General features: G+C 36.6%; 1 protein-coding gene across 1 annotated transcript in view; it reads right to left on the reverse strand.

The window, feature by feature from the left end:
• Positions 1-20,696, reverse strand: part of LOC104506599 (alpha-mannosidase 2-like) — a gene marked incomplete at its 5' end in the record, with an annotated part of 62,356 nt that overhangs the window by 23,163 nt on the left and 18,497 nt on the right. The window contains 6 exons of the mRNA XM_010147595.1: positions 1,092-1,233; positions 2,320-2,453; positions 6,644-6,758; positions 15,351-15,473; positions 15,581-15,811; positions 17,895-18,060. Of these exons, the coding sequence (XP_010145897.1) occupies positions 1,092-1,233; positions 2,320-2,453; positions 6,644-6,758; positions 15,351-15,473; positions 15,581-15,811; positions 17,895-18,060 (911 nt within the window). The remainder of the gene's footprint in view (positions 1-1,091; positions 1,234-2,319; positions 2,454-6,643; positions 6,759-15,350; positions 15,474-15,580; positions 15,812-17,894; positions 18,061-20,696) is intronic.

Raw genomic sequence — 20,696 nt, forward strand, 5'->3', positions numbered from 1 at the left:
AAAGGCTGGTATTCTCAACCATGGCTTTATTAAAGCATCTGTCTATAAGCCAGTGTTAAGTCTTTGGCCTAAGATGAATTAGGCTTCCTAATACTGCCATCAATCTAGTACAGTATTCATCTTTTGTCAGAATATACATCAATATGACATTTTTCTGAAAAGAAACTGGGAACTAGGTTTTGGCATCGTTTCTGATGGGCTTTTTTTCTTCTAAGTATTCATTCTGTTTATTTTCAAAACCATGTAAATTTAAACTCACAATATACCACAGCAAGGAATTGCACATCTTAAGTTATAGATTATATACCTTATTTTGTCCTCTACTTCCTAGCATTATTTGACTGCCTCCTCATTCTGGTCGCATTATAGACTGAAAAACTGACCGCTGTTTCCATTCCTCGAGGCCATTCATCATAGCTTTCTCAGCTGTGAGGGACGGACTGTGTCCCTTTTGGAATTCCTAATATGAATTGATTTTTCTTGTCCATGTATTCATCATCTCTTTCAAAGTACTCCATTATACTTGTGAAGTATGATTTTGCTTCAGAAGAAATATGTTGATTCTTACCCAGGGTCATTTTTATCCTTTATTTCACTAATTGTAGTCTTCAAAAGAGCTGGCATTTTTTTCCTTGACAGGAATGTTAGGCTATACTGCATATACCTTAAGACTAGTGCTTTCTACCCTAAAGCAAATAAACAAATCAAAAAACACGATCAACATCACATTATCCATCTGCTACCAGAGCAGTACAAAAGAGAACAAACCACTTAGTTTTGCTATTTCATCCTCGAGTTCTATCAGAGCTCTTGGGTGAAAAATACCTGGTTCTGACAATTTATTGCTCATCTAGTCTTTTTCATAATGTCTTTCTCTGTCTCTAGTTTGAGACAGATTTTCTACGGAAGATGACAGGATCTTATGTGGGAACAACCTCCACCCCTTCTCTTATGGACATACTCTAACACTTGTCAGAGTTGGAGAAATGTATTTCCTGCCTTCAAACGCTAGTAGGTACGTTAATCTCTGAATGAGATTTCAGACAATCATGAAGGATAGGCCTTTATAATATCTATCATCTTATACTTACCATTTTTCAAGCTTGCAACACCTAGAGACTGAGCTGAATGAAGTGTCAAACGAACTCCAATATCTTGGATATAAGCCATTGTAGTCATAGGATAGATATTTGCTTGAAGAGGCAATTTGCTCATCGTCAGTCTGGGCTGGATCTGCAGTATGAACACGAACTTCAATAAAATACATTCTTTTTATGCATTTAAATTTCAAAGACCTTTTCAGACATTTATCCCATGTGCTTTAGAAGCACTGACTGACAACTGGCACCAAAGCACTCACTCAACTGTATTATTTAGCTTTTTGGAGATCTGTGGCTAAAATTACCACTTTGGAAATGATAGCTTCAATGTACTTTTAGATCAAAGAATATTTAAAAAGACCTGAAAGATTCATCAAGGGAACCTACAAAAAAGGAATAATCACAGTTATAGAATGAGAGAAAATTTTTGCTCCTCTAGAGAGCAAGCAGTGAATAGATTCAAGGTAGTAAAAAAGGAATTGTTGGTTCATAATAGGAACTTTTTAAAGTGCTAGTGGAATTCTTGAATGGTACATGACAAATGAGTAGTAGTATTAAAATTATTTTCATGTTTAAATATTCACTTTACTGTCCCCAAAATGCAGTACTACACACTAACTGGAAAAACTCAGCAGGTATGGTTTTAAATATATTTGTGAAATTATTTTTAGCAAGGAAGGAAGCTAAGGAAAAGAAAATTTTCTCTTTTGTATGTGCTGCAGACTCCAAGTTAAGAAAGTTACGCTGTATTTCATCAGATGCATTACCAATAGAACAAGTTATTACACTCTGAAAATCCACCACTTATTCTCACCACAGCAGCAAGCGGTTTTGTCTAGGTCTGAGTTGCTGGACCTTACGCACATCTAGCATTGTGCTACCCAAAGGGCTCTAACTAAATAAACAAGGCAGAGGAGAAAGAAGGCAGGCAGATATAGAAGCAACTACATGGTGACTTGTCATAACTTGCTGTACCACAATTCTTATGTTAAAAAGCATATAAAAGAGTATTTAGCAAATTCCTTGAAAGAAAACAGCTGATACTTCATTTAGTCTACATCAAATTTTATAATGGATACATTTTTAAAGCTATTCTCCTTTTAAATGATATGGGGAGATCAACATAAGGTTAATGTGATTCAAACTCTTCTCAATCTGAAGTATTAAGACAGTCAAATATTGAGAATCTAGGCTTTTTTGATTAACAGACAATAATTACCTGATATCCATTAAGATCAGTATAGAATCTATTTTGACTGTTTATGTCAGATGAAATTCTCATTGCAAGCTCACGATTATATTCTCCTCTAATATCCACAATATTGGAAACTTCAAGAGACTGGCCTTCCAAACCTAGATGAAAAAGATGCATTTAGAGTGTCTCAATTTGTAAAAGCAGTTGCCACACATTTAAGAATGACTGTGCTCCCAGAAGATCATGATCTAGTTTTCCCGTTAGCTTTCCTTTTCTGTTATATCTACCCAGATATTTGAAGCCAGTTCAGTTTCGTACCACACAATACAGCAGTACTCAATGAACGGACAGTCTGAGGCCTTCACTGAAGTGAAACAGAAGCAATGAATGCTAAAAACCAACGTGGGTTTGATAAATCAGCAAAACAATTTTCAAGTGCTGTCTTTAGCAGCACCTAACATCCTGGAGCAAGACCTAGCCATTCACTCCTCCCCTTGACTCTGACGTGGCTGTCGTCGTTCACAGACAAGAACGAAGTTACCGGCTTCTTGACAGTAAGTGTTCCACTGCGAAGGAAACCTGTCAACTGTTTTAACCAAAACAGGGAGAATCTTCCTTAAGGAGAGTGAATTCAAAAACTGCACACTGATATGACCACAACCAGGACATAAATCTTTGTTGACAAAGGAAAAAAAGATGCCCATTCATTAAAAGATGGATTAAGTATCTGAAAATGCAGATATGTTCAGTGAGATATTTTTCTACAGTGCCTTACAGTGAAAATTAAATACCTTTAATAATAACTTTTACAAACAGTTCAGGACACAGTCTGGACTGGAATCATGCTATCATTCAGCATGACTAGTCAACCGTTTCTGTAGTCTGATGGGACTAACAATTGTGAAAAGAATTCTGGCCAAACAGAACAAAGACATAAAATTTCTCCTTGTAGTGAGATGAAATTACACTGTGATTGTTGGATGGATTGTAAACAGAAGACAGTAGAAAGTGAGGGACTGATTAACAACTTAGTCCTTTAAAACTTGAAGACAGTATTTAAAAAAAAAAAAAAAAGAGATACTAAATACCTTTTTTCCAAGAGTTCACTATGTCAGCTCACAAACAAGACCCAGAGCATGATTGTCAGTTCAGGCACCTGAACTGTAAAATCTTTTGCAGAAGGACAAAAAAATCCTCAAATAAAATTCCTGCATTCCTAAGCAGGCAGGCAGAGGTTAGCACTGTGCCTTTTTCCTTCTACACATAAAGTTTTTAGATTTTTTTCATTGGTTCTGTTTGAGAGCATGTTGGATTAGTTTCCTTAGCATCTTTACTTTGCCAAATTCTAAACCAAACACTCTGAACCTTTACACAATGGGCTGCTGAATGTATCTGCCTGCTGAAATTTTTTTATGCTATTATTTAGTATGTAAAAGGCAGCAAGGGTTCAGATTTTGTCAGCTGAATGAGGATGTCAAGCTTTCCACATTTTTAAAAATCTGATTCCACCTGCAGCAGTATCAGCAATTGTTAAAATGTTAACATTTCTCAGTAGCTATTATACTACAGTGCTAAATGAAGAACATTCAGTTCAGGTAATTACTTCTATTTTCCCAGATCTAGTCTGGAAAAGGTAGATCTATAAGCTCCACTTTTGACACTCTCAGTCACAGATATTCCAGCTATTTTAAAGTAGGACTGTTAAAGCATAAAGACATTGAACAAGCATACAATATTTACAGTATGTATTTTTAAGATTACCAGACCACTAATTAAATTTTGGCTCTTTACTACTGCATAATTGGAGTTAATACAAAAATACAATTATGAAGATAATTAAGCTTCTGATAGAAAGATTAACAAAACCATGCTGATATCAAAACCAGATGCCAACGGAAGTAAAAGAAGTTAAAAATAACTCATTGGTCAATTACTGAACATAGTTGCCAAGCCAGAGTATTTGCCTGCTCAAAATCAACAGAATTCTAAAGCCAAAAGTGGAAGTGTTGTACCAAAATTGCTGAAGAAGCTGTAGGACATGGAAGTACTGTCCACAGTTCGTGAGCCACACGATCTGACTTTCCACCCCATGGCAAGCAGATAGGTTACAATAGGATTACCAGGTCTTTATTTTAAAAAAAATGTATGTATGTGTAAGCACACACATATTTATTTTTCTCCACAGCTTTGTTACTGTACATTCCTGGTACGACTTCAGGATATCTTCTTTTAACTGAAGTAATGCTATATAAATAGCTTCCCTTACAAAGATCAGGAAAGAGACCTCAGCAAAACAATTATGCAAAGTCATCAATTTTTAAACTCTGAAAAAGGCTGTCCTATGAAGAAATTAAAATAAAAACACATCATACAAGTAAATAGAGAAAATAAAGTAATTTCACCATTTTTGCTTGTAAAAGCTGGAAACAGGGTACAGGACTTCAGCATGATACTGGACAGGAAATGGTGTAAGTATTGAAACAGTGATGAATTAAAAATTGTCAACTAAAAGTGAAAAAAACTAGATAGTGAAATCATAAGTTCATACTTAATTTTGTGTTAGGCATTGGTAAGCAATTTTCACTAAAACTCGCTATCTTTGAACTGTGAAATGGAAGTATAATACTTCTGGTAGGTACTTACAAACAAATTAAAGAAAAGGGAGTATTACAGAGAAATGCATCCAAAAAACCAAACAACCTCACCCTAACTAAAAGAGCAATTTTTCAGGCTTTTTCTCTCCCCTTCACTACAATAAAAATCCTCCTTATATAAGAAGTTCCCTCCTTGCTAAGAAATTCTACTTACTGAAACCCACACAGCAAAGAAAGTTTCTTTTCACGTTTTTGGTAGCCTAGTACATCTTGACCTCAAGGTACCATTTTTTAATCTATGCCCTTTTTACATATTGGTCACATAAAACAAAAAATATAACCTTGATTATAAACATGTTTCCTCACGATCTTCAACAGCAAATCACTACAAAACATCGTTGTTGGTAATCATAAGGAATGTGATCTGGAGTTTGATCTGGAATTACTGTACCAGATGAGCTGGCATTCTAGCAACTTCAAAGCATACAATTAAGTCACTAAAAATGAGATATCTGAATGAATTTTTGTTCTAAAGAGAAATATATTCTAACTTACAAAAAAACCTAACAAATCAAATAGACCAGACCTGTGTGACTGTAAAGCAGGTATGCCTGGCAATACTATTTTTTAAACCTAAGAGCAATAAGGAAAAGAGAAAGGGGGACTTTCAAAGTAGGTATAGCTGCATTATTTGTTTTTGAAGGTGTTTAGAAAAATAATTAAATATGATAAAGAACATTTTAAAAATCAGGTAGATAATTTTGAGTCCTACAGTTAAAGTAACACTAATATAAACCATGTCTTGGTTCCTTTACATTTTGAAAATATTAGACACTGCTCTATTAGAGAAAAATTCCAGTAGAGTAAAAACACAAATAGATGAACAACTGAAAGTATGTGTTTTGTACTTCAATTACAAAAAGATACACTTCACCATTTTAAATTGAGTTTCTACAGGAAAATAAGTTTATACAATTGCACCATGATTTCCTCTCTCTTATGTTTTTCTCTAGCCAATTTAATCATCAAGTTTGAAAAGGTATACAGTTCCCAAACGCACTATTTTCATAGAATTTTCTTGGAAATCAGCCACTGAACAGTAGAGAAACAAAAAAATGAAAGCCTTACTGAAGGAAAAGCAAGAAAAACTGATATCAAAGTATGTCCTAAGGGTCAATAATCCGGTGTTCAGTGCCATTGCCTTTCAACAAACACAGCCATTCTGTCACAGATCTTCCACGCAGATAAAGGACATCAACAGGAAGCTCACATGTAACTAAAGCATGCCTACGGCTGTGGAGTAAACCAGACTTCCCTATTAGTGCCATTAACAAATAACTTAACATTCTTTGCAACTTCAGAGAAGATATTGTTGTAGCTTACCATAAGTTTGAAGCTATAAAAGAAACATTTTTACATAATCTCCAAGATATTTCTAGAAATTTTCTTCTCATTTTCATGATTTACAGCTACCTACAGCATTCAGTCGATGCAGTAAAGTTCAGAATACCTTGTAGGTAATTCATACTATAGAATTTCCTAATACTGAGAAGTATCTCCAACAAACTTGTTAAGCATGCCAGCTTAATGCCTAGCATGATGCTCAGAAAGGGATCATGGTATATTGGACCGAGTAAAGACTGATGAGTTCTGTGCTGGTTCCAAAGTGTATTTAAACATTAAGAAGATATATAGGATGCAAGACTGAAGTGATGAAAAATAACTGCTGAGAGAGACAGAATTTCACAACTTACCCTGAACTTTATACAGTCGCATGGTATGTGTAACATGGTGGAAAAAGCACACGACTTCTGAGAAAATCCTTCCATGAGCAACTCTTATGATAGGTGGATCTGTAAAAATATAAGGCTACAAAATGAAAATAGAAAGTTAGAATAATTATTTTTAAAGTGTTGCATAGAAGTGTCAATAAATCAAAGTATTTAATAAATATTAAATAGTATTTTAATTTTTTTTAAACTGTTCTATATCTAAGTCTAGTCTAAAAAGTGGGAATTTAAAAAATTACTCCTAATGTGAAATTCAGCAAATTCTCTTCAGACCCTCTTCCTTTAGCTAAAATTAGGATAACCCTCATCACATATTTCACAGGTATTGTATGAGGATTAATGGGTACAAGGCCTACAGACACACACAGTAATGTATTAATAATGCAGACATCTGGATTGAGCTTTTTTGCTAGCAAAATTATACTTGCTAACCAGTCATCACATACTGCAATTTCATAATCTGTGGCAGATGTTCTAACTGTCTGTATGATTTGCCCAGTTTAAAATATCAGTTGCACAGAAGAAAGCTACCTCTACATTGTCTTCTGCATCAGTTTGCATATCCTTTTGAAAATTAAAGGGGAAAAAGCTTTTTCTTCATCAAAAGCAGCAACAGTTGCCAGGGAAAACTCCTGGAATACAAGGTAGAGCTGGGAACCATTAAGAAACCTCAGGAGGGACACTGGCTTCTTACTAATTTCTCAAAGGCTAGCAGAGATTTTGCATATCCATAGTCAAACCAGATAAATGCAAATTATTTCTCCATGCAGTCACAGTATTTTGAATCTTGGATAAGCAAACAATGATTTTTTTTAACAGTTGATCCCAAATGGAACTGCATACACTGTACAGTAATACATGGATGATTACAAACGTAAAAAGGGGTTAATAGTAAGCATGTGCAAAGTCAAAAGTGAAAATACAACACATGCAACTACTAATATAGGGCAACTGCAATAAATAAAGACTTCACTCAAAAAAACCCCAACAAAATACTTCAAAAATGTGTCATTCAGAGGGATCTAAGCAGAAAACTCTTAAAAGGTGGCTGTCGTCCTCCTCTATGTACCAATGTCATAACAAAGACTGTGTTCTTGCTTCCCAAGCAAGGAAACAGAAGATCAAATGTATCTTGAGGAAGAGAGGAAGTCAAGATGATATACACACAGACATGTCAAAATAGAACAAGCAGAGGTACATACAGTCCAATCTTCTTCTTTGAGCACATAATTATCATATTGTATAAAAAAAGAACCTGAAAGAAAATTTCAAAGTCTAAATAAAGCCTGCCTTTCTAATCACATTTATTCTTAGTACTTCAGACAGAAAACTAATAAAAACCTTGCCAGAACTCCAAGAGGCAACTCTGCAGCTACCAACTACAGGAATACTTTGTACAGGAGGAATCTGGTAGAGGAACCGTATCTACTTACACTTTGCTAAGGTGGTTTGTTTTAGGGACAGGTATTTTACATCTTATGGCAGTATTTTCTCCAGTTACTCAGTACAAAACCCCAAATAAGTCCAAAAGACTGTTTCCTTAAGGGGTGGCATGAAAAAAATGATACCAATGGACAAGTGTTATCTGTTATGTAAAATACATTTGCTAGCTGAGAAATACAGGAGGATTTTTAGGTATTAGGAGGGAACGGAAGCCAGGTGAATTAATATGCTGGGATAAAAGAAATGTGAAGACCAGATCTTAGGTTAGAATTTGAGTTGGCTTTTTGGATTCCCTTTTTTTCCATGAAAAACTGCCAGGATCAATAACTGTAGACTGGATCGTCCCCTTTCTTCTGGCAGAAGAGATCAATATCTATCTGCTTATCTATCACACACAGGTAGAGAAGACAAACTCATTTAACTTGTGACTACATGCTTCTAGAAGCATATGTTCAGATAAAGATCCCACAGAGGAACTGGATTACTGACAGTAAGGTGGAATAATCAAAAACTGCCAAATCCTACCTGCAGGGTAGGGCAGCATGAAGATCCTCAGGTTAGCAATGAGGGACTGAAACAGAAGCTGAAGGGGGTCTCAGAAAATGAACTGAGAAACTGAGGTCTTCAGGCGCACATACCCTCACCAATTATTACCAAGGAGAGTACTACTTACACGAACAACAGCCTGCCAAATACGTTCTGTTAGCAAAGAGACACCTTCTTCATAGGCTTATTTCTGTTGTTTGCAAAAACATTTCTCACTACAGCTGTCACTGGAGCTACCCAAGACCAAACCATCAAAATGGAGAGATGCTGGGTGAGTGACAAAGGAATGCAAAAGGCTGTGCACAGTAACAACTACTAAAAATAAAATAAAATAAATAAAAAATAAAAACCAAAAAATACATTGGAATAAACCTGTTATTATAAAACTTATTATCTGTTAGTATAAAGCCTGATGGTGACGTTGACAACTACCAAAATACATTGTTCCCATACAAGCAGAAAGCTGAAATGAGATACATTTAACAGGTCTCAGATTTTGGGATATTGTCACAAACAGCAAGTTCACACAACAGAGTCCTCAAGCTGCGCATGTAGCCAGATCAGCTCCCCAGCTGAAAATAAAGGTGACCTTACCTTTACAGAAAGATAAGGTGATAGGAAAGAAGAGGAATAAAGCGTAATTTTGCAGATACTGTCTGAAACCTATGAATTTCTTTAAATCAGAATCTGCGATTCTACTAGCACATGCATTGATAGAAACGTATCAAAACCAGTTTTCAAGCCCTTAATTCAGACACAGTGCAGGGAAAAGGTACAAAGGAGGAAAGACTTAAAGGCACATGTTGTCGACATGTGGTTTTGGGGATTAGGCAAATTCTTTCTGGTACAAAGAGTAGAGATACAATATATACTCAAGTTCTCTGAGATGCCTGTTGCTTCCCGATTGTTGGTCACACAGGAAAAATGAAGAAAAATACGGTACTGAGAACAGGGAAGCCTCCTAATTCTTATTTAGTGCTTAGAAAAGCACTAATCCTAGAAAGTGATTTCTTGCTAGTCATCTGGAGACATACTGAGTTCAGAACCTATGAAGAGATTATTGACCAGGTTTGCCATACTGAAAGCATTCCAATGAATCAGGCTTTTAAGCAGGAAATCATCATTATGCATTGAATGTTCAATTATTCGAATATCATTGTAAAGATCCTTGGTGAGATGCACAGAAGCCTGTGAAATGATCTTGGTCCTGGCTCTGAAATATAATGATGCTTTTGATGTAAAAGTCTGACTAAGGTACAGAAATAGGCCTCTTAGATACAAACCACTTTCCTTTCTAAGTGGAAGGCACAATGATTGAGATATTTGCAAACTGATTGGACAAAGTCTTGGTCTGAATTCAGTATTTACTCAGCTTTGAGTGGGAGCTTGGACTAAATGACCTTCCAGCATGAAGGATTATAAGATTACTGAGACCTTAAATTAGGAATAAAAAAACCCCATTGAGTCTCATATCCAGTTGTAGTCCCAAGACTCCAATTCCTAAACAGTTAAACTGAAAAGTCTCTGTAAAAAATCTGTTCTCCCTCAACTCCACCAGAATGAATTCTACTGTACAAGATTCAGCAGCCTGCTGTGGCAGGTTTTGTTGAGCCTGGAAAGCAGCATTTTCAGAAACAGGATAACAGAACTAGGGGTCAAAGGGTCCAGAAACCATTTTGCAGTACTCATGTTCAAGAGAAATATCACAACCTCCCCTTGAAGGAAGGAAGAGAAGGGAAAAAAAAAAAAAAGAACTAGAAATCTTGGAGCAAAATAATAACCTATAGCTCCCTAGGGTATCTTAAAATACTTGGCATCAAATCAGGTGCCACAGGGCGGAGATAACTGGAGAGGCGCCTTCACCTAAAGGTTTACTGGCTTGCACAGAAGTTGGCATGGTGCATTGCAGCTTGAAGGCATGAAGCATGGGCAGTAAGCCTGGCCTCTTGTAGTCAAGTGAAGCACTACTAACCATCTTAGTGTGGCCTAGAAATTTCTGGCAGCACAGCACGCTGTTGGTGTGGAAGTCAAACAAACTATGCCCAGAGGAAAGTTTTATAACATGGACTGAATTGTTCTTGATATGACAGATTTTGAATAAGAACTCAAGACAAAGCGTTTTAGAAAAGTTGCTTCTCACTAGCAGGTTACCCTCAATTTGGCAGGGTTTGAGATTAGACTGGGCTTTGGGCGGGGCCAGGAATAATAAAAAAAAAATAAATCCAATAGTATGAGACCTTGAAGTCTGTGTTTTAAGAATTACCTGACAGAAGACAGAGAGTTGTCATTTTAATAGTTTTGTCTGCAAAACCAACCCCAACAATGTGTGGGGCAGAATTTTAGATGACAGTTTTGATGTTTGAGGAAAATACAAAGCACCAAGGAAAGAACAGACACTCCAAAGGCAGCTGATTCTTGAGCATTGTGAGCACCCTCCAGGTAATGGTGCTTGGGTACTTATCTCTTCCTGTTATCAGACATACAAAAACAGAGGGAGCATTAAAAATAAGGATACTATGCTTGAATGAGGATGTTCTGCCTTTTTGAGAGGGAAGATCCGGAGATGAATACTGTGTGAAACTCTAAATGGATAGTCTCTCTCCATTTTGGCAGTGGAAAATCCCACTCTCACTTAAAAAAATGCGGAAAGATACATAAAATCCCTTAGGTTTGAAGGCCAAGCATACAGATAACTCGGATATGTGCTCTTCTCTGAGAAGTAGAGGCAACAGGTAATCGTGAGAGATTAAAAAAGGAACTGGCATGAGAAGTTACTTGAAGCTAGCAGCACTGCTGCAGCTATACAAGTCAGAGATCATCATCAGTAAAGGAAGTTCAGCCATGAAGATCATGAAGATAAAAACTGAGGAGTAAAAAAGAGAAAAGCTCTAACCCTAGAGAGACTCCACAGGATAAAAAAATTATATCTCTTTTCTTATACAATTGTTAGTACCTAAGTATCTAGAACAACCAGTACATACATGTACACAGATGCCTGAGGGAGAATCACGATTCTCAGATTGGTTACACCAAAAAAAGTCCACTTTGATTCTGAAAAATTGATTTGTGAAACAACAAAATGAATGACTCACATTGATCCCACAAAAATCTGACTCTTTGGAAAAAACTGCTTTGTTCTATTCCCTATTAATACCAGCTAGTAAGTAGGTCATCACATATTGACTTGTCTTGAATACACAGAAGAAAATACAGACATTTAACAGTTCGAAGTTTATTGAATACTGACTTTCTTTTTCTGCCCAGATCTAACGATCTAACAGATTTAGGGAGCTGGCCATCCTTCAAAATATCACAAGAGGTACAAAGAAAAAGCATTCTGCTTATGAACGGAAAACATATTTGTATCTGTTGTGAGCTCCAAGGAAGTCCCTTCCTTACAAATCTTGAAAATGTTGTCTCTTGATAATGTTGTCAATAAGTTAAGCAGCACCAACATTTAAAAAAAACTTAAGACAATACCTGTCTTTTTCCCTGGCACCTTGTTTGTATTCTGTTTTGCAGAAAATACAAAAACATGGTGGGAGCACTGCCTCATGTTCAGAGCTGCTGCATGGAGCCTCTGCTCTTGTGTCCTTGCCCTGAGCTACTTTTACATTTCAGAGACAGCAGGGACAGAATCATCCATGGGCAAGAATCTATGCCACAACCACAGAGACTTTTCTTACTGGAGGCTGCCTAGCTGCACATGGCAATGTTTGCCATCGTGTTGCAGAGCCATAAATCCACCTATTCTTTCTGGAGCAGTGACGAAGAGTTATTGGTGTTTGGTGTACCTTCTGTTCAATACCGCATAAATCACTGTCATTAACCCAGGTCTCTGCGGGTGTCCAACTGACGCCCGGTACAAGAGGCTCACCACTTCTTAGCAAGAACGCACTCTCTGCAGTACTCCAGGCTGGTTTTAGATCAGACATAAAGACGACTAATCCATGGAACCTCTTGAGAGATCCAGGTCTGTGTGTATTCTAGTACACAGACCATCACCTGTAGAAAACATGACCTCCACTCGTAACAGCCTACTGATGATCAGAGCTGTATTCTGTGTGTTACGTGTTCTAAACCGACACAGCTTTAAGTCATGGCCTGCAAACCTAGCACCTTAGAGAATCGTTTCCAAAATTAAACTGGCAGAAGAACCCAAGACCAAAAAGGCTATAAGAACTATAGTAAGACAGACAATTTCTGCGTATTGCAGAACTGAAAAGAAAGGAACCAAGAACCAAAAGACTTAACAGCCAGTTAAAAAAAAAGGCAGAGAACACATAACTGTACTCAGACCTGAGAAAAATGACCCAGCATGAAAGGCAGTTATTTTTTGCAAATCTTGAAGTAATAGAGTAAGAGGGATAGGAAAAAAAATACCTAGGCAAAAATCAAGAAAACTCCCTCTATCCTATCACCACTCCACACAAGCCTTAGAAAATGTGACTAAATCCACCTCACACTGAGAACCCTGAAGAGATGGCATTTCTTTTAAGACAGAAATCATTAGTTCAGACTGGTTTAGAAACTACTATAGAATTACATTGTTATTCCCAGTGGGACAACCTAATTAATGTTATTAAAATGCAAGCCAAATGAGCCTTATGGTATATTAATGAAGCAGAATTTTTAGAAGTATCATGATTTCATTTTTATTGTATAAAAAGTTAAAAGCTGAACACATCAGCCTTTTTAACATTAACTAAAAATGCACTTTAATTTCATTTTTCAAAGTTCAGTATGTACCTTATTTTCTGTTTGCAGTTACGTGACACTTTCTGTTTCAACAACAGCATTTTGATACGTATAGACTTGTTCAGATTATTTTTATAAAGCAAGTAATTAATAAATTAGATTTAGTGATTATTGGGTTTTTTATAAAGAAAAGCTTACGTAGCATTTAAAATAAAATTAAAGTGTGACCATGCAGCTGATGAAAGGTAAAAATGAAAAAAAGCAAGAGATATTGTTCAGCAATCCATGGATCAAAAAAACTGGCATCTAAAAATTAAGAATAAGTGAACCCCATTGAACATAACTGATGCAAACAACTATGGGACTACGTTTAGTAAATGGTTTAAACATGTCAACTTGCAGAACTCAAAATGGGTGTTCCTACGAGAGACTGTTAAAAGGAAACTGTCCACTTCCAGACTGATATACACATATAACAAAACAAAAAAACCCCAAACAACAAAAAATGAACAAAACACCCCCAACAAACAAACAAAAAAGTCCAAACAAATAACAACCAACCAACCAAATCACGCTTGCTTATTTCCTGAAGTGGTAAACACAGAACTCCCAGTTTGCCTTATGCATGCAACTTCTTTCCCCATGAGAAACCGGACAGAAGAAATACACTCCAAACCACCTAGCTTCTTAAAAGTGTTCATGATTTTATCATTTGCCTTCTGAAATATCAGTTTTCCAGGTCCAAAGGTGGTAGATTCCATATAATGACTACATCAGTGTAAGAACACTGTCATTTCTGAATTTCCAATTTGAAAACCAAGAAGAGTATGCTGTTGCCCTCCACTAATTACAAAACTAAAAATACTAATAACCCTAGAAAACTAAATCAGAACAGCTGCTTGCTACTTCATCTTTACATTCATCAATTGGGACTCAGTATCTTAACTACTATATTAAACTACATTTGATAGTATCAGGTACAAAAATACTACACCCTGATCAGAAAGCTCCTCATTCACAATAAAATAATCTTAATGTGCTGGTTTTGATTGGGAGACAGTTAATTTACTTCCTGGTAGCTGGTATGGAGCTGTGTTTTGGATTTGTGCTGAAAACAGAGTTGATAACAGAGGGATGTTTTAGTTACTGCTGAGCAGGGATTACACAGAGTCAAGGCCTTTCCTGCTTCTCACACCACCCCACAAGCAAGGAGGCTGGGGGTGCACAAGTTGTTGGGAGGAGGGGACACAGACAGCTGACCCCAACTGACCAAGGGATATTCCATACCATATGGTGTCATGCTCAGCGTATAAAGCTGAGGGAAGAAGGAAGGGGGGGATATTTGAAGTGATGGTGTTTGTCTTCCAAGTAGTGTTACATGTGTTACACGTCCTGCTTTCCTGGAGATGGCTGACCACCTGCCTGCCCATGGGAAGTGCTGAATGAATTCCTTGGTTTGCTTTGCTTGAGCGTGCAGCTTTTGCTTTACCTATTAAAAACTGTCATTATCTCACCCATTAGTGTTCTGAGTTTTACTCTTCTGATTCTCGCCCCCATCACACCATGTGGGTACTTAGTTGTCAGGTGGGGTTGAACAATGGCACTCAAGAATTAGAAAAGTGATGAAATGAATCATTATGTCCTACCTACACATTTTCACCATAGGAGCGAAAGTCAACTTATTTTGTTGATGTGAATGGTCACATCTCACTGGATTTCTTGCAAGGGTAGCATCTTATTTAAGTTTTTTGGCAAATCATAAACATCCTGCATATTTTTACACTTACAAATCAATGCTGTGTTTTTAATCAAATCTATGGTTATGAAGCATGAGGTTCTGCCAATCATTTCAATAACTGATGGGATTATTTCTAGCCACAGAGCTGGATTTAAATGTTGGGGAAAACTTGCTCTTCCAATCTATATTTGCAGAATGCTTCGAGGTACTTCAAGATTAGAATCTCTCTGCAAACGAAAGATTTACCTTGGCATCTCCATCTGGTAAGAAGAGATAAGCTCCACTTTTATCCCGGTTACTTGTAGTTCCATACCAGGCAAACTCCACCTTCATTGGATGATTTTTGCCATCTTCTTTGGTATTTATTTTCTAAGGACAGAGAATCATGTTGGAAATAGTTGACACATTTAGATTTCAGTGAATAAGAACCTAAGTTCTTAGAAAAGCAAAACACAGTGTTTTGAAATGCAACACACCTCCAGTAATCCAGACATTCCAGAAAACCACAGTTTCATGTAAGAATTTTCTAAGATTATATTATCCACAGAATTCTGTAACTCTTTTATCTTGAAAAGTCTGTCTGGCTTCTCTTGCTTACTATTCCTCATGTATATATCATAGTCTGCTAAAACCGCTTCTGAACTCTGAACCTCCAAAAGCTGGTAAACTCCAAGTCCCAGAGGTGGTAGATGAGCCACAAAAGTGATCTGTTGGGAGAAAGAAGCAGCTATTGTTAAAAACATTAAGGTACCAACTTTTTACACAAAATCTATGCACAGAGTAACTCCTTTTGCTAATTTTAGGATGGCTGGGGTTTTTTTTTCCAAATTCCGTAAGTTAATATGAAATTGCAAAAGACATTCCAAAATTAATAGCTGAAGCATATTAAGAAAAATTAGCAAACAAAAATGTCTCTGCCACTAATTTGTTTAGCATCAGATCACTCTTGCATTAATGCAATAATGACACTGAATTTTGTTAATATAGGATAGTAGCTGTGATGTGCAGTTTTGAGGCTATTTGCCGTGCATTAAAGATGCATGTGTAGCTTATAAAGCGCACAGAGACCCTGCTTATCACTTAAGCTGCATTTTAAAATCCACAAATTTAAACAGGAAATAAAAGGCAACTATCTCATTTTTAGTCTCTGGTTATTTAGGAGCTATAATCTGCACTGAACAGTAATATACAAGGTAGCTCTCCAAGGCAATTTGCTTAGAATCTGAAGTACAGATAGGTAATTTTATTTCATCTTCAGGCAATTCCCACACAGTGTTAATTATTGTACTAGTTTTGGCTGGGACAGAATTAAATTTCTTCATAGTAGCTCATATAGCATTATGTTTTTATATCAACAGTGTTGATAGCACAGGGATGTTTTAGCTGTTGCCGAGCACTACTTTTGCAGCATCGAGCCTTTTCTGTTTCTCACACACACCCAGCACTGAGCAGGCAGTGGGTGCACACAAGTTGGGAGGGATACAGCTGGGAAAGCTGACCCCAACTGACCAAAAGGATAACCCAGACCATATGGCATTGTGATCAGCAATACGAACTGGGAGAAAAAGAAGGAAGGGGGACATGGGGAGTTATCTGTACCCAAGTAACCGTTATGAGCGATGGAGCCCTGCTTTCCTGGCGTTGGTTAAACACACCTGCCTGACCATGAGGAGGAGTGAATTAATTCCTTGTTTCACTTTGCTCCCATGCACAGTTTTAGGTTTATCTATTAAACTGTCTTTATACCAATCCTCGAGTTTTCTCACTCTTACCCTTCAAATTCTCTCCCTCATCCCACCTGGGGCAGTAAGAGAGCAGCTGTGTGGGGCCAAGTTGCCTCCTGGTGTTAACCCTGTGTTGGGTTTCTGGAGGGAGGGGGATTGGTAGTGGGGAAAGGGCCACAGGGATGACTCTTGTAAGAAGCTTCAAGAAAAGCTCCCCACATGCTGAGGGGAAGAGTAAGCAAGCGCTGCCTGGGCATTTATTGCCAGCTGCGCCTAAACCACAACAACCCACAACAATTATCAATAATTATCCCGTTGGAAGACAACTGACAGACACTTATGGAATTATCTTCACAGGAATGTTACTCTGAAACAAGTTCAATTTGGCACCCAAGTCGAAAGGACTCAGACTAAGAATGTAAGCCTGAAAGTAAAAAGACAGAGCTTATATAGTATTACTATATCACTAAGAACTGAACAAAATACAGTTTCTGATGTGTAGACAACTGTTTATAATGAAGCATGACTCAAAGATTCTCAGAAACATTGTTTAAAACCAAAAACAAGAGGTAGACTCAAAGTCATGTGTCTAGAGTACAAGAGTAGTGGAGATTACTATCCAGCCTCTACACATGAAAGACAAAATAAGAAAATAATCAGCATCTAACTGCTTAAGCCATTGCACTTACAAAGCCTTCAAGCTGGAGTGCTTGAGCACGTACAGACAATGTCACTGTGTGTATGGACTATCACTTGAATGAAAAAGCAGCTTTGAAAAGGTGGGGGAAGACACACAGTATCCAGTATTTTCTGTTCATGCAGCGGAAATTGACCATTTAAATATAATACACCGTATCATGAAAGTTTAATAACTTTTTGGTTTAAGAAACATTAATGCTTAACATATATATTTAGGGTTTTTTTCTCCTTAAAATGACTAATTAATGGCATTATCTGCAGAGGACAGAATTGCCAATATCTGAAGTATGCTACCACTTTTCTTCAACTGTGAAGCTGGAGTATCTGTGAAAAAATACTTCAGTGCTTTTTACTTAAAGTAACGTACCTGATATGCTTCATGTGATACTGTAGTTGCTCCATTCCAAACAGCACTAATCTGGACAGTAACAGGTTTTCCCAAAGGAGATAATACTTTAACTCTGGGTGAATTTACGTTGACCGAAACGACTGAAAATCGCTCTTGTTCCGTAGGATTATATAGCAATAGATACCTGTAAAACATATTTACCAAATTATCTTTTGGCAAACAAGCTTCCTTGTTGAAGTTTAATATTACTGCACATAAATTTTACATACAGAGCATTAAAACAATGTTAAAACAACAGGTACATACCACAACAAATAAATATGCAAAACATAACCAGGAAACAATGGATATTTAACATCAATTCTTCGCAGATCTTCTTTTCTTAATGCTATTATTTTTCCAAGCAATTTTGATAATACCTTGCAATAAAAATACATCAATTTCCCATCTAAACTACTAAAGAATTGCTACTAACAGTGAAAGCAAAATTGAGATATTTAAGGGCATTTTAAATGTATTTTTCAGGCTGAATTCTTAGATTTGTAGAGTTGTTTTCCCTTTAATTTAGAAACAACAAAGTAATGAACAAAACCTGCTGTATACACATATCTGATATATGTTCTGTAAACTAACTAGGTTCTCTCTGCTATAAGGGAAAATTCAAAATTATTAAAATCATAGTTTACCAAAATTCCCTGAGGCAACTGTCTGTGTATACACTGAAATCTTTTTATTAGGTATATATGGAATAACTGATTTTTATGTAATCTTATACCTGTTCCTCCATTTAAACACAGATTAAGTTACTAGCCAAAAGAATCAGACCTGAAACTGAACAGAGCAACTTTATTAAGTCCATATATATATTTTTAAAATTATTTTCATATGAGCTAAGTTATAGAATTATAAAATGATACTAGAACATTTGTGCCTCATGAATCTCTGGGGCTATTGTTGTACTTCTTGACTTTTCATTGTCACGCTCAAAGGTGCACTATTTACAACTGTTCCCTGAAGTTTCCCTCTGCTCATTTCACCCTCAAAAAAAAAAAAGTGTCTTTAACTATGGAAAATGTTCTTGACAAAGTTTCTAATAACTTCTTAGATACACAGCAGAATAGATATTCTATCTTCAACCTCCCTGACCCTTCACACTGTAAAACAGGTTACTTCTTCATGAAATTTTATCTTTAATCAGTTGCTATGTATCCACTTCTTACTTATCAAATCAATCCTTCAGCATTTATCCTAACTAGATTCTCCTCATTCTCCGCTTTTATGCAGATTCCTCAGGGTTCTGTCAGTAGTTTTCTTTCTTTTCTTTCACATCTTAACCTTCATATTCAATTACCAACTTCACAGATCAAAATGTTTCATATAGAATTGTCTACTTCCACCAAACTGGAAATCTCATTGTGTTACTCAGGTCTTGAACTTACATATCACCGGTAGCTTGAACCTCTCTCCATAATCTCATTCTGACTGTAAGTCTTCCAGATTCCTTACCCATATACTTAGTCACTCTGTGCTCCCATGTTGCCAAGCCTGGCACTCAGTACAACTAAGGTCCTGCCACTTCCATAGCTAAACCCTTTAATCTAATTTCCCAACATTAGCTCTAAACAGACTGAGGATAGCCCTCTTTCACACACATGCCAGAGGAGAGCAAGGTCCCCTTGGTACCATACATTCTGGAAGGCAATGAACAAAACTGCTGAGATGATACTTCGAAAATAATGAAACAGCAAAATTCAAGGCAAACTGCTTAGAGTTAATAAAGAAGTACAAACGTAAGTCTTCATTCTGAGAAAGGGCTTCTACACATTTTGTGTTAAGTCACAGGCTAAGTTAATCCACCAATAAACTGTGAATGCAAACAGACACAAGGAAAATTATTCTTTCTTCTCACCACCGTTGAAAAATATCCCCTACCCTCCTTCCACCCTGCCCTTTTAATTTTTTTTTTTTTTTTGGCAACACTATTCTAATTTTATCAAATGCCGTTTTGCTCTATGGATACTCAGAATCATTATCAATATTAGCCAGGCTACCATCTTCCCCTTATCTTTTCATTGGTTCCATCTTCCACTCTGCAACAAACTTAGGCTGTTTATCTTCAATTTCGTAGCCCTTCACTGCTACCCTACAACCTCACAATCAGTAGGAAAGGTCAAATCCAACTTCTCAGTCAAACACTTTTTCAAGACCTCCTCATATACCGTGAACGAAGAGTGTAAGAACTCTGTCAGAAACAATATAGAGCTTAGAGGTGATTCAACACCAAAGCTCAGAATAAATCATCATTCTTACCCATCAACAGAAACTTACAAAAATCTCTTATTTATTCTTTCTATATAGTGGAATTCCTCAGTTCTTATGTTCCCAAGTAAAGTGCTAGTTTGTGGATACAGTTCATTGACTAATGCTATACATCCTCACTAAATTTAAATTATCTGCCAAACAAAGAACATATTCATGTAAAAATACTTCCAAAAACTTTGTTCACCTTCCCATTGATATAAACATGTTACACAACTTTAATTATTTGCATGACAAATTTACCTATGACAAAACCCCTTAGGAACTGCCACATTACCATTATATTTCACCAGACTATATATATTTTTTAATATTTGGATACAAAGCTCTTGTACCAAGGTATGTATATTTTCTACCTTCCTGAATTAATGTATTGTAATTGCGTTGTGTGTGTGTAGAGTAATAAGGCAGTCCGATGAAACTACTAATGACAGAGCAGATTTCCAGCAGCTGAAATGCAGGAATTTTGCCTAGGTGCTAGTATTTTGTTATCAAATTATA

Source organism: Eurypyga helias, unplaced genomic scaffold (assembly GCF_000690775.1).
Source record: "Eurypyga helias isolate BGI_N326 unplaced genomic scaffold, ASM69077v1 scaffold8442, whole genome shotgun sequence".
NCBI lineage: Eukaryota > Metazoa > Chordata > Aves > Eurypygiformes > Eurypygidae > Eurypyga > Eurypyga helias.